Source organism: Condylostylus longicornis, unplaced genomic scaffold (genome assembly GCF_029603195.1).
Source record: "Condylostylus longicornis isolate FDR11 unplaced genomic scaffold, ASM2960319v2 ptg000135l, whole genome shotgun sequence".
Lineage (NCBI taxonomy): Eukaryota > Metazoa > Arthropoda > Insecta > Diptera > Dolichopodidae > Condylostylus > Condylostylus longicornis.
In genome coordinates this window covers 12,885,154-12,906,183 of record NW_026578103.1, presented here as the reverse complement: position 1 = coordinate 12,906,183, position 21,030 = coordinate 12,885,154, and the positions used below count along the sequence as shown (strand labels likewise).

The window sequence follows — 21,030 nt, the reverse complement described above, 5'->3', positions numbered from 1 at the left end:
CGGTGCTTTTTAGTTTCGCTCTTTGTGTTTGTCTATCCTTTTGCAGAAGAAGAGTGCAAAATCTTCTTATAATAGAAGGTTGAAGTTTTATAGATTATAGTTTTTTCTAATATTTCCTCATCTTCGAGCTATAGGTGTTCAAAGTCGTGAAGTTGTAAGTTTTCACAACTTATTGTACATATGTGGATGGTGACAAATTAAATTTTTTGTTGTACACCTTTTAAAATTTACTACTTTACACTTACCCCTATAACTATGCAATATTATGCAGTAATAACGAAACAATTTCATTATTAGAACATTATTTTCCATTTAAAAAATTCAGACCTAAATAACATAAAATTTGGAAAATATTAGTAATTAAATTTACCAGGATACTCCAAATTTCGAAAAAGTAATTTTTATTTATAATTTAATAGTAAATTCTTTATCCAAATTTTGAGTTGATCACAAATAAAAACATCCTCAAACACATACCCGATATTATACTATATTTATATTTATATAAATAAAAAATGAGTCACTACATTATAAATAAATTATTCCACTAAATAGCCCCTATCAAATTTATCTTCTATAAATATACAAATAGATTTTTTCTTACCATATTCTCATTAAAGTTGAATGATAATTGACAAGCTTTTAACTTAATAATTTATTGAGTTTTTTCTCAAATAAAAATGTCATCATCGAATTAAATGCCCACAATCATTAATGTGTATTTTTTAAACAATTTAAATAATAATAAGTTATTTTATGTAGTCTTATAAGTCTTATATAAATTTGATGATCTTTTAAAGAGGCCGATACAAATAGCTACTGATTTATATTTAAAAGGTAATGAAGAATAAATTGAGTAAAAAGAAAGAAATGAAATTTATTGAAGATATTTTGTTTGACTGAATATAGAACTAGTACATATATATATTTGGTTTTGAATTAAAGCTTAATATATCGCATGTAGGTTAAATTGTGTGCTAAAAATGTCACAAATTTTGTGTTTATGTTCTTGGAATTTTATATTTTATTTAACGAAAATATATTTAAAAAGTTGAGATATTTTAATTCTATATGAGAGGTTTTAAAAATTATTATTGAAAATATCATCATATAACGAAGTTAATTCACCATATTAAAATATATAACTATAATAATATTCTTACAGTAGTAAAATGTGCAATCAAATAAATCTAATTTTAAGAATACAAATGAACCTCGAATTAAGTACAAAACTAAGAAAGCTGTACGAGTATTTTCCATTCCTGTAATTTATTTCTTACTCAATCTGTATAAGTAAAACTGCATGTTAATATAATTCCATAACTATGTTGAAACTTTAAACAAAATATTAAAATTTATAATGTAATCATAAAAATATTAGTTCACATGCAACTTGGCTGTTCGGTTAATTTGTGGTTATCTTTTTACGTAATGCAATTCTAACCAAATAATATTTTATTTGTATAGTTACACATGCATATGTTGAAGTATACACGCATTTTTTTAAAAATCATACACGCATATTATGTTATTATTTTATTATTAGTATTAATTATGCATTTTCTATATATGAAATATAATATTATTGCTTTTGTTCCTATTTTAAATTTTATAAGCCTAATAAAAGGTATAGACTCATAATATTCAACCAGTTTGAAGTACAACATAATGCCATAATGGCAATGTTTATTAACATAAGTGGAATAAATAAAAATATTTCAATTATTTTAAGTAATTAATAGTGTTATTCTATGTGAATTGAATCTAGAATTTTTATAATTAGTTAAAAATTTTGACTAATATCGCTTTCAGATTGCGACTCGATTTCACTTTTTTTTGTAAATTTTGTTCGCCTTTTGATTAAAATTTCAATTAACAGGACTTTTAGCTTTTAACTGTCAACGAAATCAAATTTTGGGTTTCATTCAACTGTTAGAATTTAAAAAATTTCAGTTCAAAATCTTTAATTTTAGTCGAAATGCAATACAGAAATAAAGAATTAAATGTATAAAGCAAGAATAAAAACAAATCTTAGAATTTCTTTAAATTTAAAAAAAATGTACTTTATGTGTTAGGTAACATTGAAGGGAATATATTTCAATTATATACACAAATAATACCTATCTCTAGTTGTACACCCATATACATACAATATGTACATTCAATAAGCAAATTAACCAAAAAAATAAAATCACACATTTGTCTATACATGAACTAATTTTTTTTATTTCCAATTATATTATGCATAGTAATACAAAAAATATACTATATAAATGTATATTCGCCACATGTATGTAAATTATATATAGCTACATTGTTTGTGGCACATTTACCTAAAAAAAAATTCACAAATAATATGAAAAAAAAAATCATTTATGTTACTTTTACGGCCTATAAAACATTATAATTACATAACTTTAAATGTAAATTTGTATGTAAGAAATACACATAAAAATAATGTTCATCAGAAGAACATAAAAAAAGAACTAATAAAATAAATGAACAATGAAAAAACAAAAACATTAACCAACATACAAGTAACAATGATTACTAACTCTAGTATTTAAACTCATTTAATATTCTATCATTCGCTTACTTACATGCTGAGAATTTATCATTAAGACAGGCAGTAGTCAATAAGAGTATAAGACTTTTACTTTTTTTTTGGTTTTTCTCTTATATACACATAGACTACTACTGACACGATGTTACTGTCTTCATCGTTATAGATTTGTACATACCATATATTTGTTCATATTATAATTTATTTTGAGGTTTATATTTACATACATTCATATTATGTGCATGTTAACATAAATTATTATGTGTAACTCGCAAAAAAAAAAAAAAACAAATGATGGTAAAAGGAAAAAATATTAGTAGTAATGAAAGTTAAAATGAAAATTCTTAAAAAAAATTCTCAGAATATCGATTACATTTTACAACTTACATGTCTTTTACTTATTATTTCAACGTACAAAACTTAGACATGTGCTAAATATTTTCCAATGAAATAAACGTTCATAATTATACTCGTGCGAATTTAAATAGAAAATTGCAATTTAATTAGTATTTTATTTAAGTATGTAAAGGTTGATTAATAAAATTTTAACTCAAAACAAAAAATTGAAATAATTGAAATAATAAATAATTTCAAAAAATTCACAAGATTTTTTAATATAAACAAGTTTGTTTATAAACTAGCACATTTCCCTTGAATTTTTGCTGCATACTTTTGGGTGGTAAACAAAAAAAAAATAGTATAAACATTAACATTCAGTTAAAGAATAGCAAGCTATTTACTGTTACCTTTTCTCCTAATGGAAATTTGTTAAAATTTACTGTTCCAAAAACAATAAGTCAATTGAAATTTAAAATTTAGGCCTTGAGAGAAAAAAAATGTTATTCTAGCAAAATAAATTATTTAGTAATGTCTATAAAAACTAGTCGCTATAATCACGGATACCCAGTTTGCTATATTGATATCTATGCAGAATAATATTAGACTGGTGGGGCAAATTCATGATGATCTTACGATATTGTATTCTCGTAACGACATTACTCTTCTATGAGTTTCGTAAGATAAGACCTTATCAGAGAATTAATAGGATAGGATCAACAGCTTGGCAGAGCAACAGGTTTTCGTTCGCAGCAACACCATGAGATCGGATATATTTAACTATGAGCTTCCCCGAAAGCAAAAAAAGTTCAAACATGTAAAAGACATTTTATAGTCTTTTCCTTAAATATTATATCACAGAAATAGTTTCATTCGTTCAAGTTACCGAATTAAAATGTATAAATATTCAGTAATAATGGGTACCACCCAATTTTCCACGAAATTAATTTATTTATTTCATACCACATATTTCTTTTGCTTCAAAATTCACATTTACATAACCTTCATTAATTAAACCTAACCGCTGTAATAATAATGAATACTATATCTAAAACAGTTCCTCTAACTATTTTCGTATATCCTTTAAATTTTGTACTGAACATGTAATATGAAATATCTTATGTATACATTGCAAATTGTGTGTATTTATTTTTTTCATGGTGATGAAATAGTTTTTAGAATAGTTTTAGCGATAATATTCTTTAGAAAAATACTTAATACTCTTTTAAAAGCATAAAAACTATATTTTTAACTCACGCAATATTTTCATTCATAAAAAAAAAAAAAGTGGAATAAATATTTGTTTTGCTTAAAATTACTTTAGTTTCTAGTTTATTCACCTAAATTATCTAAATTTAATTCAACTAATTCTAAATTATTTGGAGAAAAATTAATTAAGGAACATGCTGTTTTTGGCATACAGTTGCTTCGTCAAGTAAAATACAGGGTAACCCTGTATAACACGCAATTTTCTATGACTTTGTTAGTTTGAGAAGTTTTAACATTAGAGGGGGTGGAAAGGAGTTAAAAATTTTCTTCTATAGACGCCTAAAAGAGAAGTGTTTCTACTGCAAAGATCCATTTTGTATATATAAAATTTCAGCTTCAGTTTAACCGCTATCAGTTTCGTAAAAAGACACACATACTAAATACTTAATATAAAAAATACTTGGTTATTTAAGTGAAATATACTTTTACTGCTTTAATAAATTTTCTAATAGATTTTCTTTGTGCGTTATTGTATAACATATCAAAAATTTAATACGTAAGCTTTGTGCTCATGCATAGTTTGTAAAATATTTCTGTCTATATAATCTAACTAAACCGAAAAATAGGTTGATAGGTAGATAGTATTTCATTAACTTGTTGTATGGAACTCATACCTCTGTTATTATAAATATTTTCTATTATTAGGGGTGCTAATTAACCTAAAATAGGTCACAAGTATTTTATCCAAAAAAAACAAACTTTTGGAGCTAGAATATGTATACATAGATAAATTACACACTAAAACCAAAATATTCGAAAAATAGTTTATAAGAATTTTATGAGAACTATAAAAAAATTCTATATAGTTCTACAATGCGAGTACATAGTTATAGATTATATTGCATGGTTTACGTATAATTGAATGTTAGCACTAGTTTGTACAAGCTCAAATTTATTGTTATTATGATTCATATTTATTTTTTTTATAAATTAAACAAAAAACGATATTATAGTGCAACTTACATAGAATTCTATTAATTTTTTTTTCTACATACACAAACGCACACATTACATTTATAGTACATAAATATAATTTATAAAATATAATGGTACACAAAGGTATAATTTACTTACTCTTAGCTAAGCTTTTCTCATTTGCACACATACACAAATAATAGCTATAATATTTCACGGAAATATTATATGCGGTGTTAAAAGGAAAAAAAAATTTTTTTTTGTATCCTTATAAATTTAATATGAATTGGATAAATATTATTTTAACATTAAAAACGTGCGAAATTTACACTTAAGGATTTATGATAAATTACTTATGTAACGTGTGCTTGTATATTTTATATAAGACATAATTTTATAAAAAAAAAAAAAATAGCAAACAAGCCATATAAGAAGGATTAAATTTTTTACACAATGTTAAAGACAAAAGATTTTTATTGTATTAAGATAAAAGCGATTAGGGATTTAAAAATTTTTATTAAAAATTTTCGAAAAAAAAAGCAAAATATTATTATTAAAAGAACGTGAATTACCTTAAGGTTTTTCATAATCACAAAAATATTTATATGTATGTACAGTGGTGTTGCTTGTTTGTTTTATACAAAAAAAAATTAAATTCCATTCAAAATTATTAAAAGAAAAATGCTTTGGAATGGAGAAAAAATTTTAAGTTCATCTTATCTTTTTTTTGTGTGAATTCATGAACAAAGGTTATGAAGGAAAAAATTTTTAATACTCTTTGCTTCTTGTTTGTGTTTAGGTTAAAGAATAATTTAAAAAATTAAAATTTTTGAGATGAAATCGACACAAAATTGATGAATCAAAATTAAATTTTTGAATGACATTAATCGAATGGCTATGAGATAAAAATTTTTCGCTTCAAGTATTTTGGCTTTTTTTTCCCTATAATAAGGCAAAATTTTTACTTCATTCTTAAATACAGTAAACATATGTATATTTGAATGACAGATTTTTTTAAACACACTGAATGAGAATTTAACAGTTTTTAATTACAATTGATAGTTAAATGCAAAATGATATCTTTATATTTCTTTGCAATAAAATTTGTCGTATTTTCAATTCCTCCAAAACTTTTACTACTCCATTGTTTTTAATAAATTTTTAATGTGATAATTTTGATTAAATATATTTAAACTCATATACTTTTATTTTATTGGCTTTTTTTCTCAACCACAAGCCTTTGAAAATTCGACAAATATAAACAAAAACGGGTACATTTATTAATTTATACGCAAGTAACAAGAAAAATTAGAAATAAATGCCATAAAATTGAATATGCTCATTAAAATAACCTTTATATGGGACCTGTTTTTTTTTTAGAAAAATTTCCGTATTTTGCAACAATTTGGAAAAGTCTTAAAATATAACAGTTTAGAATATTATACTACTTAGAATATTGTTTTCTTGAAAATTTAGATTGTTTATAGTAAATTTACTTCTTTACAAGCCAAAGCTTTCGAACCAATTGAATTTTAATAGTAATTTTCTAAAACCTTTTTTTATCATTTATCTCCCTTGGCTGCAAATTCGGCCTAGATATGTTGTAATACGAGTCATAATTAATAAATTTATTCTAAAAATTATATTTTTCTTAATTTGTTGAAAAAAATTTTTGTTTACTTTTCATCATGAGAAATCAGTTTTCATAAATTTTCAAATAAAATATTAATTTCATTTCATCTATGCTGTTTATGTTTCGCATCCAGTGTTTATGTTTATGTTGAAAAAAGCATAAATTTAATATAACATATAGTCTGTGTCTCAATTTACACTCATACCAAATCAAATTCATAATAATAAAACTAAAATAAATAAAAAGTCTCCAACCTTTATCAAATTGATAATTCAATAAATTTTAGCTTAAAAATAAATAAAAAATCAAATAAATATTTTCCAAAATAAGCACATCTCGTACGAACACACGCATACAAATTAAAATATCAAAAATAATGAAGCATAAATTAAAATATCAAAGTTTGAAATATACACGATTAGTTTATTTTTTTTTTTATTTATTAAAATTTCATTTTTTATCTTTTATTCCCAAACACAAAAACTATACAATAACAAATAGTGTATACTTGTTCTTAAATATTTAAATTATAAAAGTTATAGTTTAACATAAGTACATGCAGAGACAAAAAGGAAAGGCGATTATATACACAAAAAATTATGAGACGTAATGTAGAATAGCGCATACAAGAAAAGATCACATTATGATAACCTGGAATGAATCACTCTTAGCGGTGGTCATCCTAATCATTTTACAAACCAGAAAATAAAAACAATAAATAAATAAAATATAAAAACAAATTAAGACAATGGAAAAAAACCAAAATGAAACCCTTTCTGTGTTATAACAAATCCTTGACGATTAATATATACAAGTATATTTACAACCGCATGTAGATATACTTTTAGGAACGCCTAAAAATTTACTGATATTTTTCAACTGATAGCATAAAGTAATGGCTATTTTTATGTTTTTGTGTGATTTTAACAATATTTTTTGTAAAACTGGTATTTTTATAGATATTTCGCTGTGCTGCTCATAAAGTTGCTAAATGTAATTATAGTATTGTTTTCGTGGAACTACGTTATACTCTTGTTTTCATGCCTTAGTGCTATTTCATACTTAAGAAAAGCTCTTTAAATACTAAAGACTTTTCATTAAATTTTTTTTAACGTTAATAGTTAGTTTAAAAATTGAATACTGAACATATTATTTTACAATTGTTAAAAAAAAATCTGGAACATTTGAACCAGGCTAATGTGCTTCGCATTGATTAATAACAGTGAAAATTTATTCTTTGTTTTACAGTAGTAAAAAGTATTGTACGAATCTTTATCTATAACTTTTGAGAATGTAGTTCTTTCTAATATACTTCAATCAGGTTGCGTATATGAAATGTCGGAGTAAATTCTTCACTCAAGAATTTATTTAAAAAATAATTACATAAGTTATTTTTTCTCTAACGTCACTCAAATTCATCTATTACAGTTGCAGAATTAAAATTTTGATGTCATGTTAAAATTGAAAAAAAACCTTACTTTCACTACTTGCGTTTTTAAAAAGGCTGCTATCATAGTTCTACATATGTATTTGAAAGCCCTTCTAAACTGACACCTTTGAAACACCTGAAAATTTCACAAATCTTTATTAAAAAATTCAATCAATATTATAAATATGTACATATATATATGTGTGTACTAACAGGCATAAAAAATAATATTGTTTGATTTCGAATGCAATTTAATACAAACTCGAATAAATTAGGTACACTTTCAAATACTTAACACCTAAATATTTTTCTTGTTTTGTGAAATAAAAAAATAAAAAAATATAACTTGCGCTGAGTCAATATAATCTTTATAAAATTCCTAACGAATGACATTTATTTGACATTAAATGATATGAAATTTACAAGGCCAATTTAATAATTTCCGAAAACAAAACAATCAATTGTACTACAAAACGACACCTATTATGAATATTTAGAAATACGTTCGTACACAATTTTAATTTTATATTATTCAATTCGTATGTAAAATTTTACATTAGACATAACTTGAAAATTAAACTATTCCATCAGAAACTCTAAGAACTAAAGAAGATTATTTTTTCAAATAAGCATTTTACTTGTATAAAATCATAAGAAAATTGGAATTTCATCAAAATTTTTAAGAACGACAAAGATATCTACATTGCAACCAAATAGCAAACCACATAGCACCTCCTTTCTATATTGAATTGACAACTTTTTTTTTTAGATTTTCACTTTTTAGACAAAAAAAAATAAATAAGAATAAATAAAATATTTTTTTTTCGTCTCGGAATTGTTTTCTCTTTTCATTATCTTTATATTTTTATAGACTTTTGAAATTTTTTTTAAGCCCATCTTCTCTTTTTTGATTTTTTTTTTTGTCTATTACCTTTCCTTTGTAAAAATAAGATGAAAAACATAAAAAAAATAAAACACACAATTGAGTTCTTTTGGCAGAACCTAACAAAAGAACCAAAAAAATAACAAAATAAAAAAAGAAAAATTAAAATGCCCATAAGCGATTTGAAGGTTCTTTGTCCTAAGATAAATTTTCTACGGTTGAAAATTTTCATTTCATTGGTTTAATTTTCTTTTCTTTTTTTATATGGTCGCTCTCATACCTTGAATTTATATACATTAATGTTACTACAATAAATTCAACATATTTTTTTGTTCATCTGCTGGAAAATTTGTTGAAAAAAAAAATTCTCTAAGAAAAACAAAAATAAAAAAAAAAGTAGTGATTGTGGGATCATGAAATGTTGACCTTTTTTGTCTTCTCTTACACGATTATTTTTTTAATAAAACAAAAAAAAGGCCAAGAGTATAATAATTTTCCGACAACAGCCACAACAATCATATTTACATTATACATATACCAGAATTACTCTAATAATTCTAGTTAAGTTCAGATGTTCATAGATACTCGTACATATAAGAGAAAATTAATTTTGAATGTTGTAAAGTAGTGATAGCAAATACCTCAGATTTGATTTTTATATATAGTAAAAATTTGTTATCCCGCCAATATCATTACTCAATTATTTGTGTTCGCAACTAATAAAATTTCCATTTCATAAAATTTTGCTGATTCTGTGTATAAATTTACCAATTTTTTTCGGTATAAAGAGATTTATGTTGAACAAAAGAAATTTAATTCGGTATTAAATAAGATTTCAGAATATACTCAAGAAACTATGTTATTTGCAATTCCCACTGCCGAAGAATGGCCTAAAACGATAATAGAAAATTTTCATATAGTGTCGTTGTAAAGTTTAAAATATCAATCCTTGCTTTTTCCTTCATTACATACATTGTTCATGGATTATGCTTGAGAATATAATTTCAAGTATGATCACGAATCAAGTAAGATTTCACGAATACTTTTAACATTTACATCAAATTTTAACATCATACAAAAGCCATGAATCATAATTTATGCTTTTAATGTAAGTCCAAAAAGTTTTGCAACTCAAAAACTGTTAGCAGAATCCTACATTTACAACATCACTTCTATGTAGTTAACAAAATATATGTGTTAATGTTAAGCAAGTAAATAATATCTTTCTCTTATCGAAATTGATTTTTAAGAATTAATTTACATACCACCGACCACGTACATTTAACATCACTGCAATAGTGTCGACAAGAGAGTCTATTGTTAAAATATATAAATAAAATTATCTTTAGAAATTATGTACTTACAAACGTACTCAGACTTACATTCAAAAAAAAATTTAGACGATAAAGTAGATGCACAGCCTTGTATACATTTAAATGTTAGTAATATATACATATATACATTAATATATGAAAGACGATGAAATTATTAAGATGATTTCAATTTATGTCTGATTTGGTTTTTAATTTTATTTTTCTTATAATTTTTATATTGTCTTTTTACAGAATGAGTTTATGACCTTTTTATTATAATATCTATATACATAGCATATATTTATATACACATACAATAAATGTTTAAGATTGTGAAGACTCTTTTAAAAGAAATATTGATATTCTACTTTCAATTTTCTTTTTTTTTTGAATCAATGTAATCATAAAATATTTATATAGGGTTTAAAGAAGATGTGCAGTGGTACATTGCCTTTATAACAATCATTAAATATGAACGTACCGAAATAAATAAATGTTAAAATTAATTTTATGGAATAAAAATTTATGACAAGAATAACTACAAATAATAATTTAAATTAATTGAATAATGATATTCTTAAATTATGTACAAATTTATAAGTACGCTGTTAATTTTAATATAATTTTTATTAAATATTTTAGCAAAAAATAAAATTTTTAATTCAAATGTCTTAAATTTGTTGAAAATTGTGTATTGTAAATGAAAATTTAATTAAAAAACTGGTAAAAAATATAAATGTCATTACCTGCGTTCGATTTATATCTGCAAATTATTCATGAATAGCCAAATCTAAACGCAAGTAGCTTAAACAAATGAATAAATGATTTATGCAATTACTATTGTGAACGAGAAAGATTGTTCCATTTAGAAGCTGCGCATATATCCGCTAATTAGTACTTGAACACGTCAATGTGACATAACTGTTGCAGTATTTACTGTTGATACCAGATATTTATTTGTTTTACAAGAGTTTACTCATAAATCATATAATATTTAAACCAAAACTTCTTTCCTACTCTAACTCATTTTCAATTTGTCACTGATAAGAAATTGTATAAACTAAAAACATAGTTTTCTACTGCTAATTACTGTTAAACACTTAATTTCCCTATAAGCTCTTTTAAACTTCAATTTTTTGTTAAACTCTAATTATATAACTAAACAAACGTGAAGATTTATTGCATTACTGTGTCATAACAAAATCCACGAAACACAAAAAGATCAATAAAATTGTTTGTTCTTAACTACTTGTTGGTTCATTAAATCAACAAGTATTGTCAATTTAATTGAATGAGAATATTTTTGATTGAATCAACAGAACTCAAGCAGCAAACAATATTTTATTCGCTTTTTTATTAAAGAGAACACAAAAATATTATAAAATCGAGAGAATATAAAAATAAAAAAAAATTTTTGTTTTCTGTTGAAACATCTGTCCCCAACAGAGGATTAAGTTTCCGAAATCTTTTTTTTTGTCTTCTTTTACCATATACAAATATAATAATGTATACAAAATGCTAATTTTTTCCTTCTGTAATTTGATATTTTTTTTACAATATCTGTTTTGTACAATGCACTTTTGACATAAAGAAGTAATCTCCTAAAATGTAAATACAATTAATAACATACATACGAAAATATTTATGCATGCATATGGATTCAGTAGTAATAAAATTGAGATAGTGAGGGCGCGCGAAAAGTAATTCTTTAAAAATAAAAACACGTATACAAATATACAATCATAATAATTACTGTCACAAATATTAGGTTACCTTAAAGTAATACTTTATGATATTAAATCAGAGATGGTGTTATTTACAATGTGGGGGTTAAATACTCAAATAAAGTGTCTAAAGTTGTTGAAATTAATATCAAATTTCAGTTTAAAATTGACTTTAATATTAAAGTTCATATAATAAATAAATGCCTACATAGTTCATGTTAATTGAGTAGTCTTCAAAATAGTATAGAAATTTGATAGAGTTATAAAATTTTCCAAGTAACTACATTAATGTACATATTTTAGTTAAGTGTCTTACATTAAATTTACTCTAAATTTCGTGTGTATAATAAATGTGTTATAATAAAAATCAAACATTATGGTTTAACGTTGAATATATGCATATGTATATACTCGAAATTTCATTACTATTTATAAACATGTCAAAAATATATATGAAAATATGTTAAAACAACTTATCAGAATTATGTACGCTCTTGTATGAAAAGTAGGTATCTATTTGAAATATTGCTGATAATCTATGAAAAATTTTCTATGAAAGTTGAAAATGACAAGAAAATTTTTATTAATAGTCATTTTCAACACAATATAAATCAAAGTTAAAAACACCCTCAACTTAACCGCATCCTATACAAAAGAGTATCTGGAAGATATTAGACTTGTTCCGCACTTTCGTACACATAAGTATTCTAACTTCTTAAATTTATGATAACTCGACATGTCAAGTAAGAAATCAATTTTGTTATACTATTTACAGATTATTTTATACATTTACATATATAAACATATAACAGAATTTTCATTCAAAAAAGCTTTCAGTTTGGAAACTATAATTCCATTTTATACATTAAGAATTCGCAAACTACTTCCAACTTCTTCAATTGTGACAAAAATTCAAATTCAAAATGTTATAAAAGATTAATTATATGCGGCAGAAAACTTCATAATAAGTAGTGGTGAACTTCTCCTGTCAGTCATAATTGCTCATCAATAAAATAATGAAAAGGGACATTACTTTTCTATTGAAAACAAAATTTTTTCATTTGAAATTAGTCATCGTAAATAGACAATTACTGTTATTAGTCACTGTCAGTACAAAAAAATTAATAAAACAAACCAAAGAAACCAATAATTTTTTTTACAATTTCATTTTACCATCATAAATTATTGTTTTTCCAATTTCACACTTTATGATCATAAACTATGGAATTATTATGCCTATGCCACTGGAATATTGAATCCTCATTAAGGTATAGGTACTTAAATAAATTTAAAATTTCTCAGAATTTGAGTCCTTCTATATGTAACCAAACTATACTCAAGCACTTATAACCAAAAAAAATGTATAAAATTACAATAATAATTTTTTTTTTAAATATGTACAAATGAAAATCAGTAATTAAAATCTATCATAAAATTATATGTAAATCTTATTTTGAATTTATTTTTTGAATACTGTGACTAAACAAGGCGATAAATTTAAAGTGTTCCTCTTATTTTTTTTTGTTACTCTAACACATTCACTTCAGAAATTACTCACCACCTAAAGATTTAGGTTACTAAAAAATTACTTTTATCCAGTTGAGAACAAGTTTAACAAAACAAAGACAAAAAGAAAAATTTTAAAGCAAAAAAATAAAAAAATTAATGATAAAAACATAAAAACAAACTGTCATTTTCAATTTGGAATTAAGTTACATTTTTAATCAAAGTTACCAAATTTATTTAGAAAAATAAATTTTTTTTACAAGCACAACGATGAAATACACGTAACTTGTTTTAGTTACAAATTTTGGAGTTACAAACTCATTCGTTTAGGCTTGTGCATTGATCTTAATAGAAATTCACAGAAATTCTTAAATGGAAACATTTGAGATTTTAGGATATTTCCAACTTGTTCCGGATTAGAAGATCAAGCTATAAATCGATTAAGCTATAGTCGGTTAATCTACCTGCTTATCTATCTATTTTCCATATTTAGTATAACACTAAGCCAGACACATAAATCTTAGCACAAATGGAAAATTTTTCTGTACGAAAAATTCAATATTAACTATAAGCGAAATCGACTTATTGGAACAAGTATGGCTCATATAAACACATAAAAATTCAACGTAATATACTCGTATTTACAAAAACGAAAATTTTCCGAAAAGTACTAAAAAACTTTTGTTTAGCAAAATCCCATCTAGACAACAAATTATTTCAATCTCGCCCCTTTGGCAACCTTAAATTTAAGTAATCTTGACAAATTTCAAAACGTATTTTAAATAATTTTTCAATGCTCCCTTTTTTATATAGCTAATTTTCTTTATTTTGAATTTTTATTTTTACTCAGATTAATATTACCTTCTCATTTTATTTGTTTTCTTCACAGGTTTTTAACAAAGTTTAGAACTTTTGCATGATAAAAGATTTTTCCGTGTTCATAACATCAACGCAGTTATAAATTCAACTTAAGTCCGAAAAGAAATATACTCTTTTTAATCTTCAAGCATAAAAACATAAGTACATACAGAGAACATAAGGAAATAAAAGAACAACAATATTATTTCGGACTCGGCTTAACATCAAAAGCAGCTTAAATTGAATATAATCTCCTCAATTCTCTATACACATAGAATTTATAAATTTTTTTCCTCTTTAATGATTTCGAGAGTATCTTCTATATATGCTTCTTACAAAACTGAAAGATCTCATAAATAATTGATCATAGTTTTTTTTATACAAAATATATTTTTTAATATTATACAAAGTTGAACAACTTTGTATAATATTAAGAGCTACAGAAGTAGCTAACGCACAATAAATTATCAACTACATATAATAACTAAAAAAAAAAAAACAAAAAAAGAAATCCAAAAAGATGCAGTGTGGTTTAGAGTCAATGAATGATTGTGAAAGATCACCGAATCGTACAAATTTGCGAGTTAATTTTAGTGAAAAAGGTTCAGAGGTTAAAGAAAGAAGAGAAAAATTTTTAACAGCCAAATATGGTTCGCATCAGATGAGTTTAATAAGAAAAAGATTAGCTGTAGAAATGTGGTTATATGATGAGATACAAAAACTGTTTGAACCACCTGTAAGTAAAATAAAATTTCATAATATATTTTATATAAGTTATATATAATTATATATGTATATACATATCAATAATATTTATAGATATATGACGTGTTTGTATGTTTTTTAAGAATCTAATGATTCATCTTAATTATAATGTGTTTGTTGAATTGAAAGATAATAAATATTATAAAGCATTTATCTTTAAACATTTTAGAACATTAAATATTAAATACATAATTTATAGTCATATTTTAAGAAAAAGAAGTATAAGAGATAATTATCGGGTTCAGCGATCAATAAAAATTTGCTATAAAAATCAATATTTACATATATACATACGTATGTATATAAAATATTCAATTCAATCTTATACACGCGGTATTACGTAAGCAAAAATTGCATATTGCCAGGCTATGGTAAACAAAATTACTAAAATTTTAATTTTTTTAGAAAAAAGCTCTTCATTTAGCAACAATTTCATAACAAAACAATGGAAGCAATAATACTCATTCCGGAGACTATAAAGTCTTACTTCATAGGAGAAAGAATCTCCTAGGTGAGCTTTTTTTGGATTTGTTCCGCAAAATTGTTTCACGAAAGAAAATAAAGTTCATCAGAAGTGTGAATTTTAAGCAAGTGCTCTAGATAAGAGTCTGAGATCATCTCAACTGGTCAATTTGCAAAATGTTTTGCTTAAATAATCCCTTTATATATTATTAATTGAATTCAATAATTGAGATTGAAAATAATATTTTCTTGCCATAGGCATTCAATTTTTAAAAGAACTTTCGCTTTGTGTATACACTCTAGTATATTTTATGTAAAGATATGTGTTTATTTTCTTTATTTGATTGCAAATATTTTACTTAATTCACAAAAATTACTGACGATGAATCATTTACTTGTTTTTTATAACTTGAACATTTTTATTACTTTTTTATTTACATGATATTTATCTTGTATTCAACTTGAATTCATCATCGTTATCCCCAGAGTGAAGCTATAGATGTAGACATCGATGAAATTTTAGACATGGACACAGATGAAATTCGTCGATCTCATCTGATTGTAAGTATTATACAAACATACTATAATTTTTATTTAAATTCAATAAAACTACATTGACCGTAATTATATATACTTATATATAACAAAATTATGTATAAAAATTTGTACACAAATATTAAAATTTTTAATCTCAATTGCCATTCTTATATCATATGAATTTAAAAATGTTATAAATGCCCAAGAACACTAGTTAAGTGATCTTTTTATTAATGCATATGACTAATTCAAATGATCTTGAATTAATTAGATATGACTTTCAAAATATCTTCATCAATGAAGGTGAGAAAATCACTTTAATACTCGTACCTGTGAATGCTAAAAGTATTTAAAATCATTTTTATTAATATTTTGTGAGCAAGGAAAAATCTAACAAAAGAAGTTTTCTGTATTATAAATCAATACAAATTTTTTTTTATTTTATAGAAGCAAACCAGTACCAAAAATTTCTTAGGAAATGATTAACCGCATAAGTTAATTTCTTAGATACAAAATGTTCCGACAATAATAATCTGACTGTGTTTACCTTTTCTTACGTCAGTTAGGACAAAAGCTATTGTGAGGAGAATATGCAATTTTTAAGGGAGAAATTTTTTTTTGCTATAAGAAAGGTTTTCCAAAGTACCTAAACCAAAATTACATAATATGTAATTTAGATCGGTTCGAAATAAAATTTTCAAAATAAACCGCAAATAATAATTTTATATATGTAGTTATACTAGCTGTAGGTTTGTTATTCTAAATGAAATACCCTGTATATATATGATTCAACATAAAACTGATAAACTATTAAGAAAAGTACATACATATTTAATAAAAAGTATTTTTATATGTTGAGTTAGATATATAAAGCATCATAACCATTATTAGTAATTTTTAATCAAAATTTTTACACGTTTTTGATTGAATCAGTATTATAGTGGATATTATGGCTAATAATTTTTAACATTACACGCAACTAAGGGCAATTCAATTCCTTTTTTTTCATAATATAAAAATTAATAATGTAAAAAAAAGGTAGAAATTATTTTCTTTATGTACTATAAAATTCAATTTCATACATGTATGTATATGTGCTCTTATACTGTTGTACATCCTATAAAATCATCTCAAATGCATTTGAATTTTTGCCAAAATCGATAAAACTTAAATATTAATGAGCAAACATATTAAAATTATGCATATACATCCGTGTATTCTTCATGTATGTGTACTTATTTCGCATTTTATTTTCAAAATAAAATAAATTTAGTTTCTAGATACACACTTGTACATGAATATAAAATATTTTAAATTTACAGACTACTGCAATATTGATTTTTAATATAAGTTTTATTTCAAATCTTAAAAAAGAACATTGTTTGTGCTCTTATCTCATTAAATCGACTTTTCTGTACCTTTTTTGAAAATACACAAATCTTCTAATTTTGAAAATGTTTTGTGAGAGCAGCGCTATATTATGTAATCAGTAGTAGTTCTTCCAACTAAAATGGCGCCATTTCAAAAAGTTAAAAACAAAAAAAAAATTAAAATAAAAAATGGCTCATTTGGAGAACGAACTCTTAGCTTTCCATTTGACTTTTCATTATATATGTATTGGGAACCTCAAGTATTTAAAGAATATGAAATTTCAAAAAATGTCAAAGATTTTTTGTACCACTACAAGTTTCTTAATATATGAATTACTTGCTTTTACCATTCCATTGCAAAAGCCCGAATCTCACTTTAAAGTATGAATGCTATATCGTATAGGAAGGTCAATTTCAAAAATTAATGTTAAACTTATTAATTTAAACAAATTAATGTCAACTATACAACTAAAGACAAACAAGATATTTATAATATAAAATATTTTTTTTAAATAAACTATAATAACGCACACACATATTTCAACAGTGACATTATTTTTACATTTTGTAATTATCGTGTTATTTTTCCAATCTGTAATCTCTTAATATCGAATAATTGATATTTACTTCGTTCCTTATGATCGCCCCTAGTTCACGTAATATAAAAAAAAAAATTAAACTTAAACCATCATTAAAAGTATAATTTACTGTTATCTTGTAATTGTGAGTTTTTTTTCTTTTAGCATTGTGTATAGAGGGAGTTAAATTCAATTGCTTTTGAATCACTCTTGTAATTTAATAAAAAAAAACGTATTTTTAATTTTTTACTTCGTAAAAAACGTATTTTTATTTAACATTAATTTTGAAACCTTATTTGGAATTTAAAATTGTGAAGTCTTTTCCAAATTTTTTTTCTTTCTTAAATAATAATTAATAATATACTCGTAACACTCTTTTTCATTTTTTACAATTATAATAACTGTAATTGAAAAAATTGACAGTTAATTGTTTTAAACAATAATTATGTAAGAAATATGAAATAAAAATTAAGTATACCTACTTATACAAAACGTATACTTTTATGTACATGCATACATACATCTGTAATGCTATTATTAATTGAAATTTTTCATAAATTGAACTTACTGTTTTGTTTCTTTCACTTTTCTTGACAACGTGTTTTCTAAAATATTAATCTTGAATGTCAAAAATTTTCAATTGAAAATTTAATTTTATGGTTAATAATATATAGATAAATTTTATTGATTAATATCAATATTAATGGTGATTTGATTTATTGATACCTTCAATCATATGGTTGTTATATAAATGTATATAAAGTAATTATTAATTTACATTAATATTAATTTCCAATGAAATAGAAACCGTCACATCATAATTCGTACACAATGTACAATAATGTAGAATTGTTCAATTTGTATATACGTACATATACATATGCATGTAGAGAATTGAAATAATTAAACTTAATTTTATACACAAGATACTTTTATGTACACCAATATTTGATTACTGGTATAGAAGAATGAATTGCCACAATATATGGCGTTAAAAAGTTTAAAGTTAATTTATTATTGAAATGATTAATAGGTTTGTAATCCATATAGCCATATAGGTCTATAGTGTACGTATATATATGCATTATAGGTAAGTACATGAAAACTGACAAAAATGACGGTGTTAACATTAATTAAATAAAAATTAATGGAAAATGGTAATAATGATGGTAAACTAGACTATACACTGAAATATTTAACAAATAAATTATGTTTTTTAACTTTTTTTTATTTATATAAAATTAAAATAAATTAAAGCAACTTAAATACACATCTAGCTTCTATTAACAACATTTACTTTTTACTAAGATTTACTTGTTTACCCGTTGTGTTCCGAAACAAAATTGTTTCGCACTTGTTGAAATTAATCTTTAGAGCTCATATACTTTGCTATAATCCCTTGTTAGATTAAACATTTTCTGAACTCTATTTTCAATTTCTTTTACTGTCTGGCCTGCCGAGTAAAATCATCTGCAAAAGCTAATTTATAATTAGTACTTTTCATGCATGCTAACAATCTAAGGAGTCCAGCTATATAGATCGAAAATAAAACGGACGAATTAATAGTCCCTTGTTGTCAAAAACAATCAAAATAGTCAAAACTTTTTTTTAATTAGATGAATAGTTTAAGATAAAAAAAATGAAATAAATGAAGCCTTTGAAATTTAAAAGATATTTTGTGGCAACTTTAAACCAATAATATTTCACTAAATAAACCCAAATACTGTTGAAAAAAAATTTACTTAGATGAAATCAGGCTATAAATTTCATAAAATCAAAATCTCGAAATAGCTTTATTTTGTACAAATTACTTAAGTATGTAGTTAACATAGAATTTTGAATTCCTTTTGGAAAAAAAAAAATTGTAAACAAATTTCCTAACCATTCATCACACGCTAAACTGAAATTCTTTCTTATAAAAATAGAGATTATGTCCTTAGAACTGAACTTGTAACTATATGAGTTCTATTAAATAATATTTAAAAAATCATCAATTTAGCCTAAAACGTTCTATTGAATTGTGCATGCACAAATTTCCTTTTATGCTTCTCACACCCTCTCTTCGATAAAAATAAAATTTATCTGTAGAGAGAGTGTGATAATCTACTACAAGCACATGTAAATAGGTTCATTGTTACTACAATCGATCAAAACAACAATAATTTTGCATAGTACTGCTTTTATATGGCAGATATTCCATATCTAATTTTCCAAACTAATGTTTGACTTTTTGTAATAGAAAAATTTGTGTTTTCAAGTTCGTCTTTGAAACATTATCGAATTTTGAAACGTATAAATTTTATTCAAATTGGAATTTTATAGCTTTATATAACTACTACTTGAAATTTATATTTAATTTTTACTAGATTTTTAATGAATTTATTTTATTTTTCCTTTGTTTTACAGAGGCTATTATCAGACTGCAAAAAACCACAGCAAGACATATCGGTAATCTTAATTGTTTTTTTAATCTTAAAATCAAATAAATTTTTTTTTATTTTATTTTAATTAATAACTTTAACATAAAGTATTTAATAAATTACAATTTTCTTTTTGGTTTTTATTACAGAAATTCATCAGTGATCTCCTTGATAAAGCAAAAACATTGTAGACGCTTATCATATGATACAAAAATTTATAAAATATTTATATTTACGCATTATATACATTGTATAATTATTTAATATGTATATTAATTAATATTTCTTATACATATAAATATCTATTTAGAGTATGTATAAATATATTATATATAATATACATCAGCTATTAAAAAAATAAAATTTAAATTAATTAAAAAAAAAAAAATAAAATAAAAAGGATTAAGAGAAAAAATAAAAACAATTTTTTTTTATATATGATAAAAACATTAAAAAATTATTCTTATGT

General features: G+C 23.6%; 1 protein-coding gene across 3 annotated transcripts in view; it reads left to right on the top strand.

Moving 5' to 3' along the window:
- The window catches only part of LOC129615081 (protein phosphatase 1 regulatory subunit 14B), a 125,130-nt gene extending 104,100 nt beyond the window's left edge, over window positions 1–21,030 (top strand). For all 3 annotated transcript variants that reach the window (XM_055530145.1, XM_055530147.1, XM_055530146.1), the window contains 4 exons: window positions 14,461–15,165; window positions 16,143–16,217; window positions 20,548–20,589; window positions 20,711–21,030. In XM_055530145.1, the coding sequence (XP_055386120.1) occupies window positions 14,950–15,165; window positions 16,143–16,217; window positions 20,548–20,589; window positions 20,711–20,752 (375 nt within the window). In that variant the 5' untranslated portion in view covers window positions 14,461–14,949 and the 3' untranslated portion in view covers window positions 20,753–21,030. The remainder of the gene's footprint in view (window positions 1–14,460; window positions 15,166–16,142; window positions 16,218–20,547; window positions 20,590–20,710) is intronic.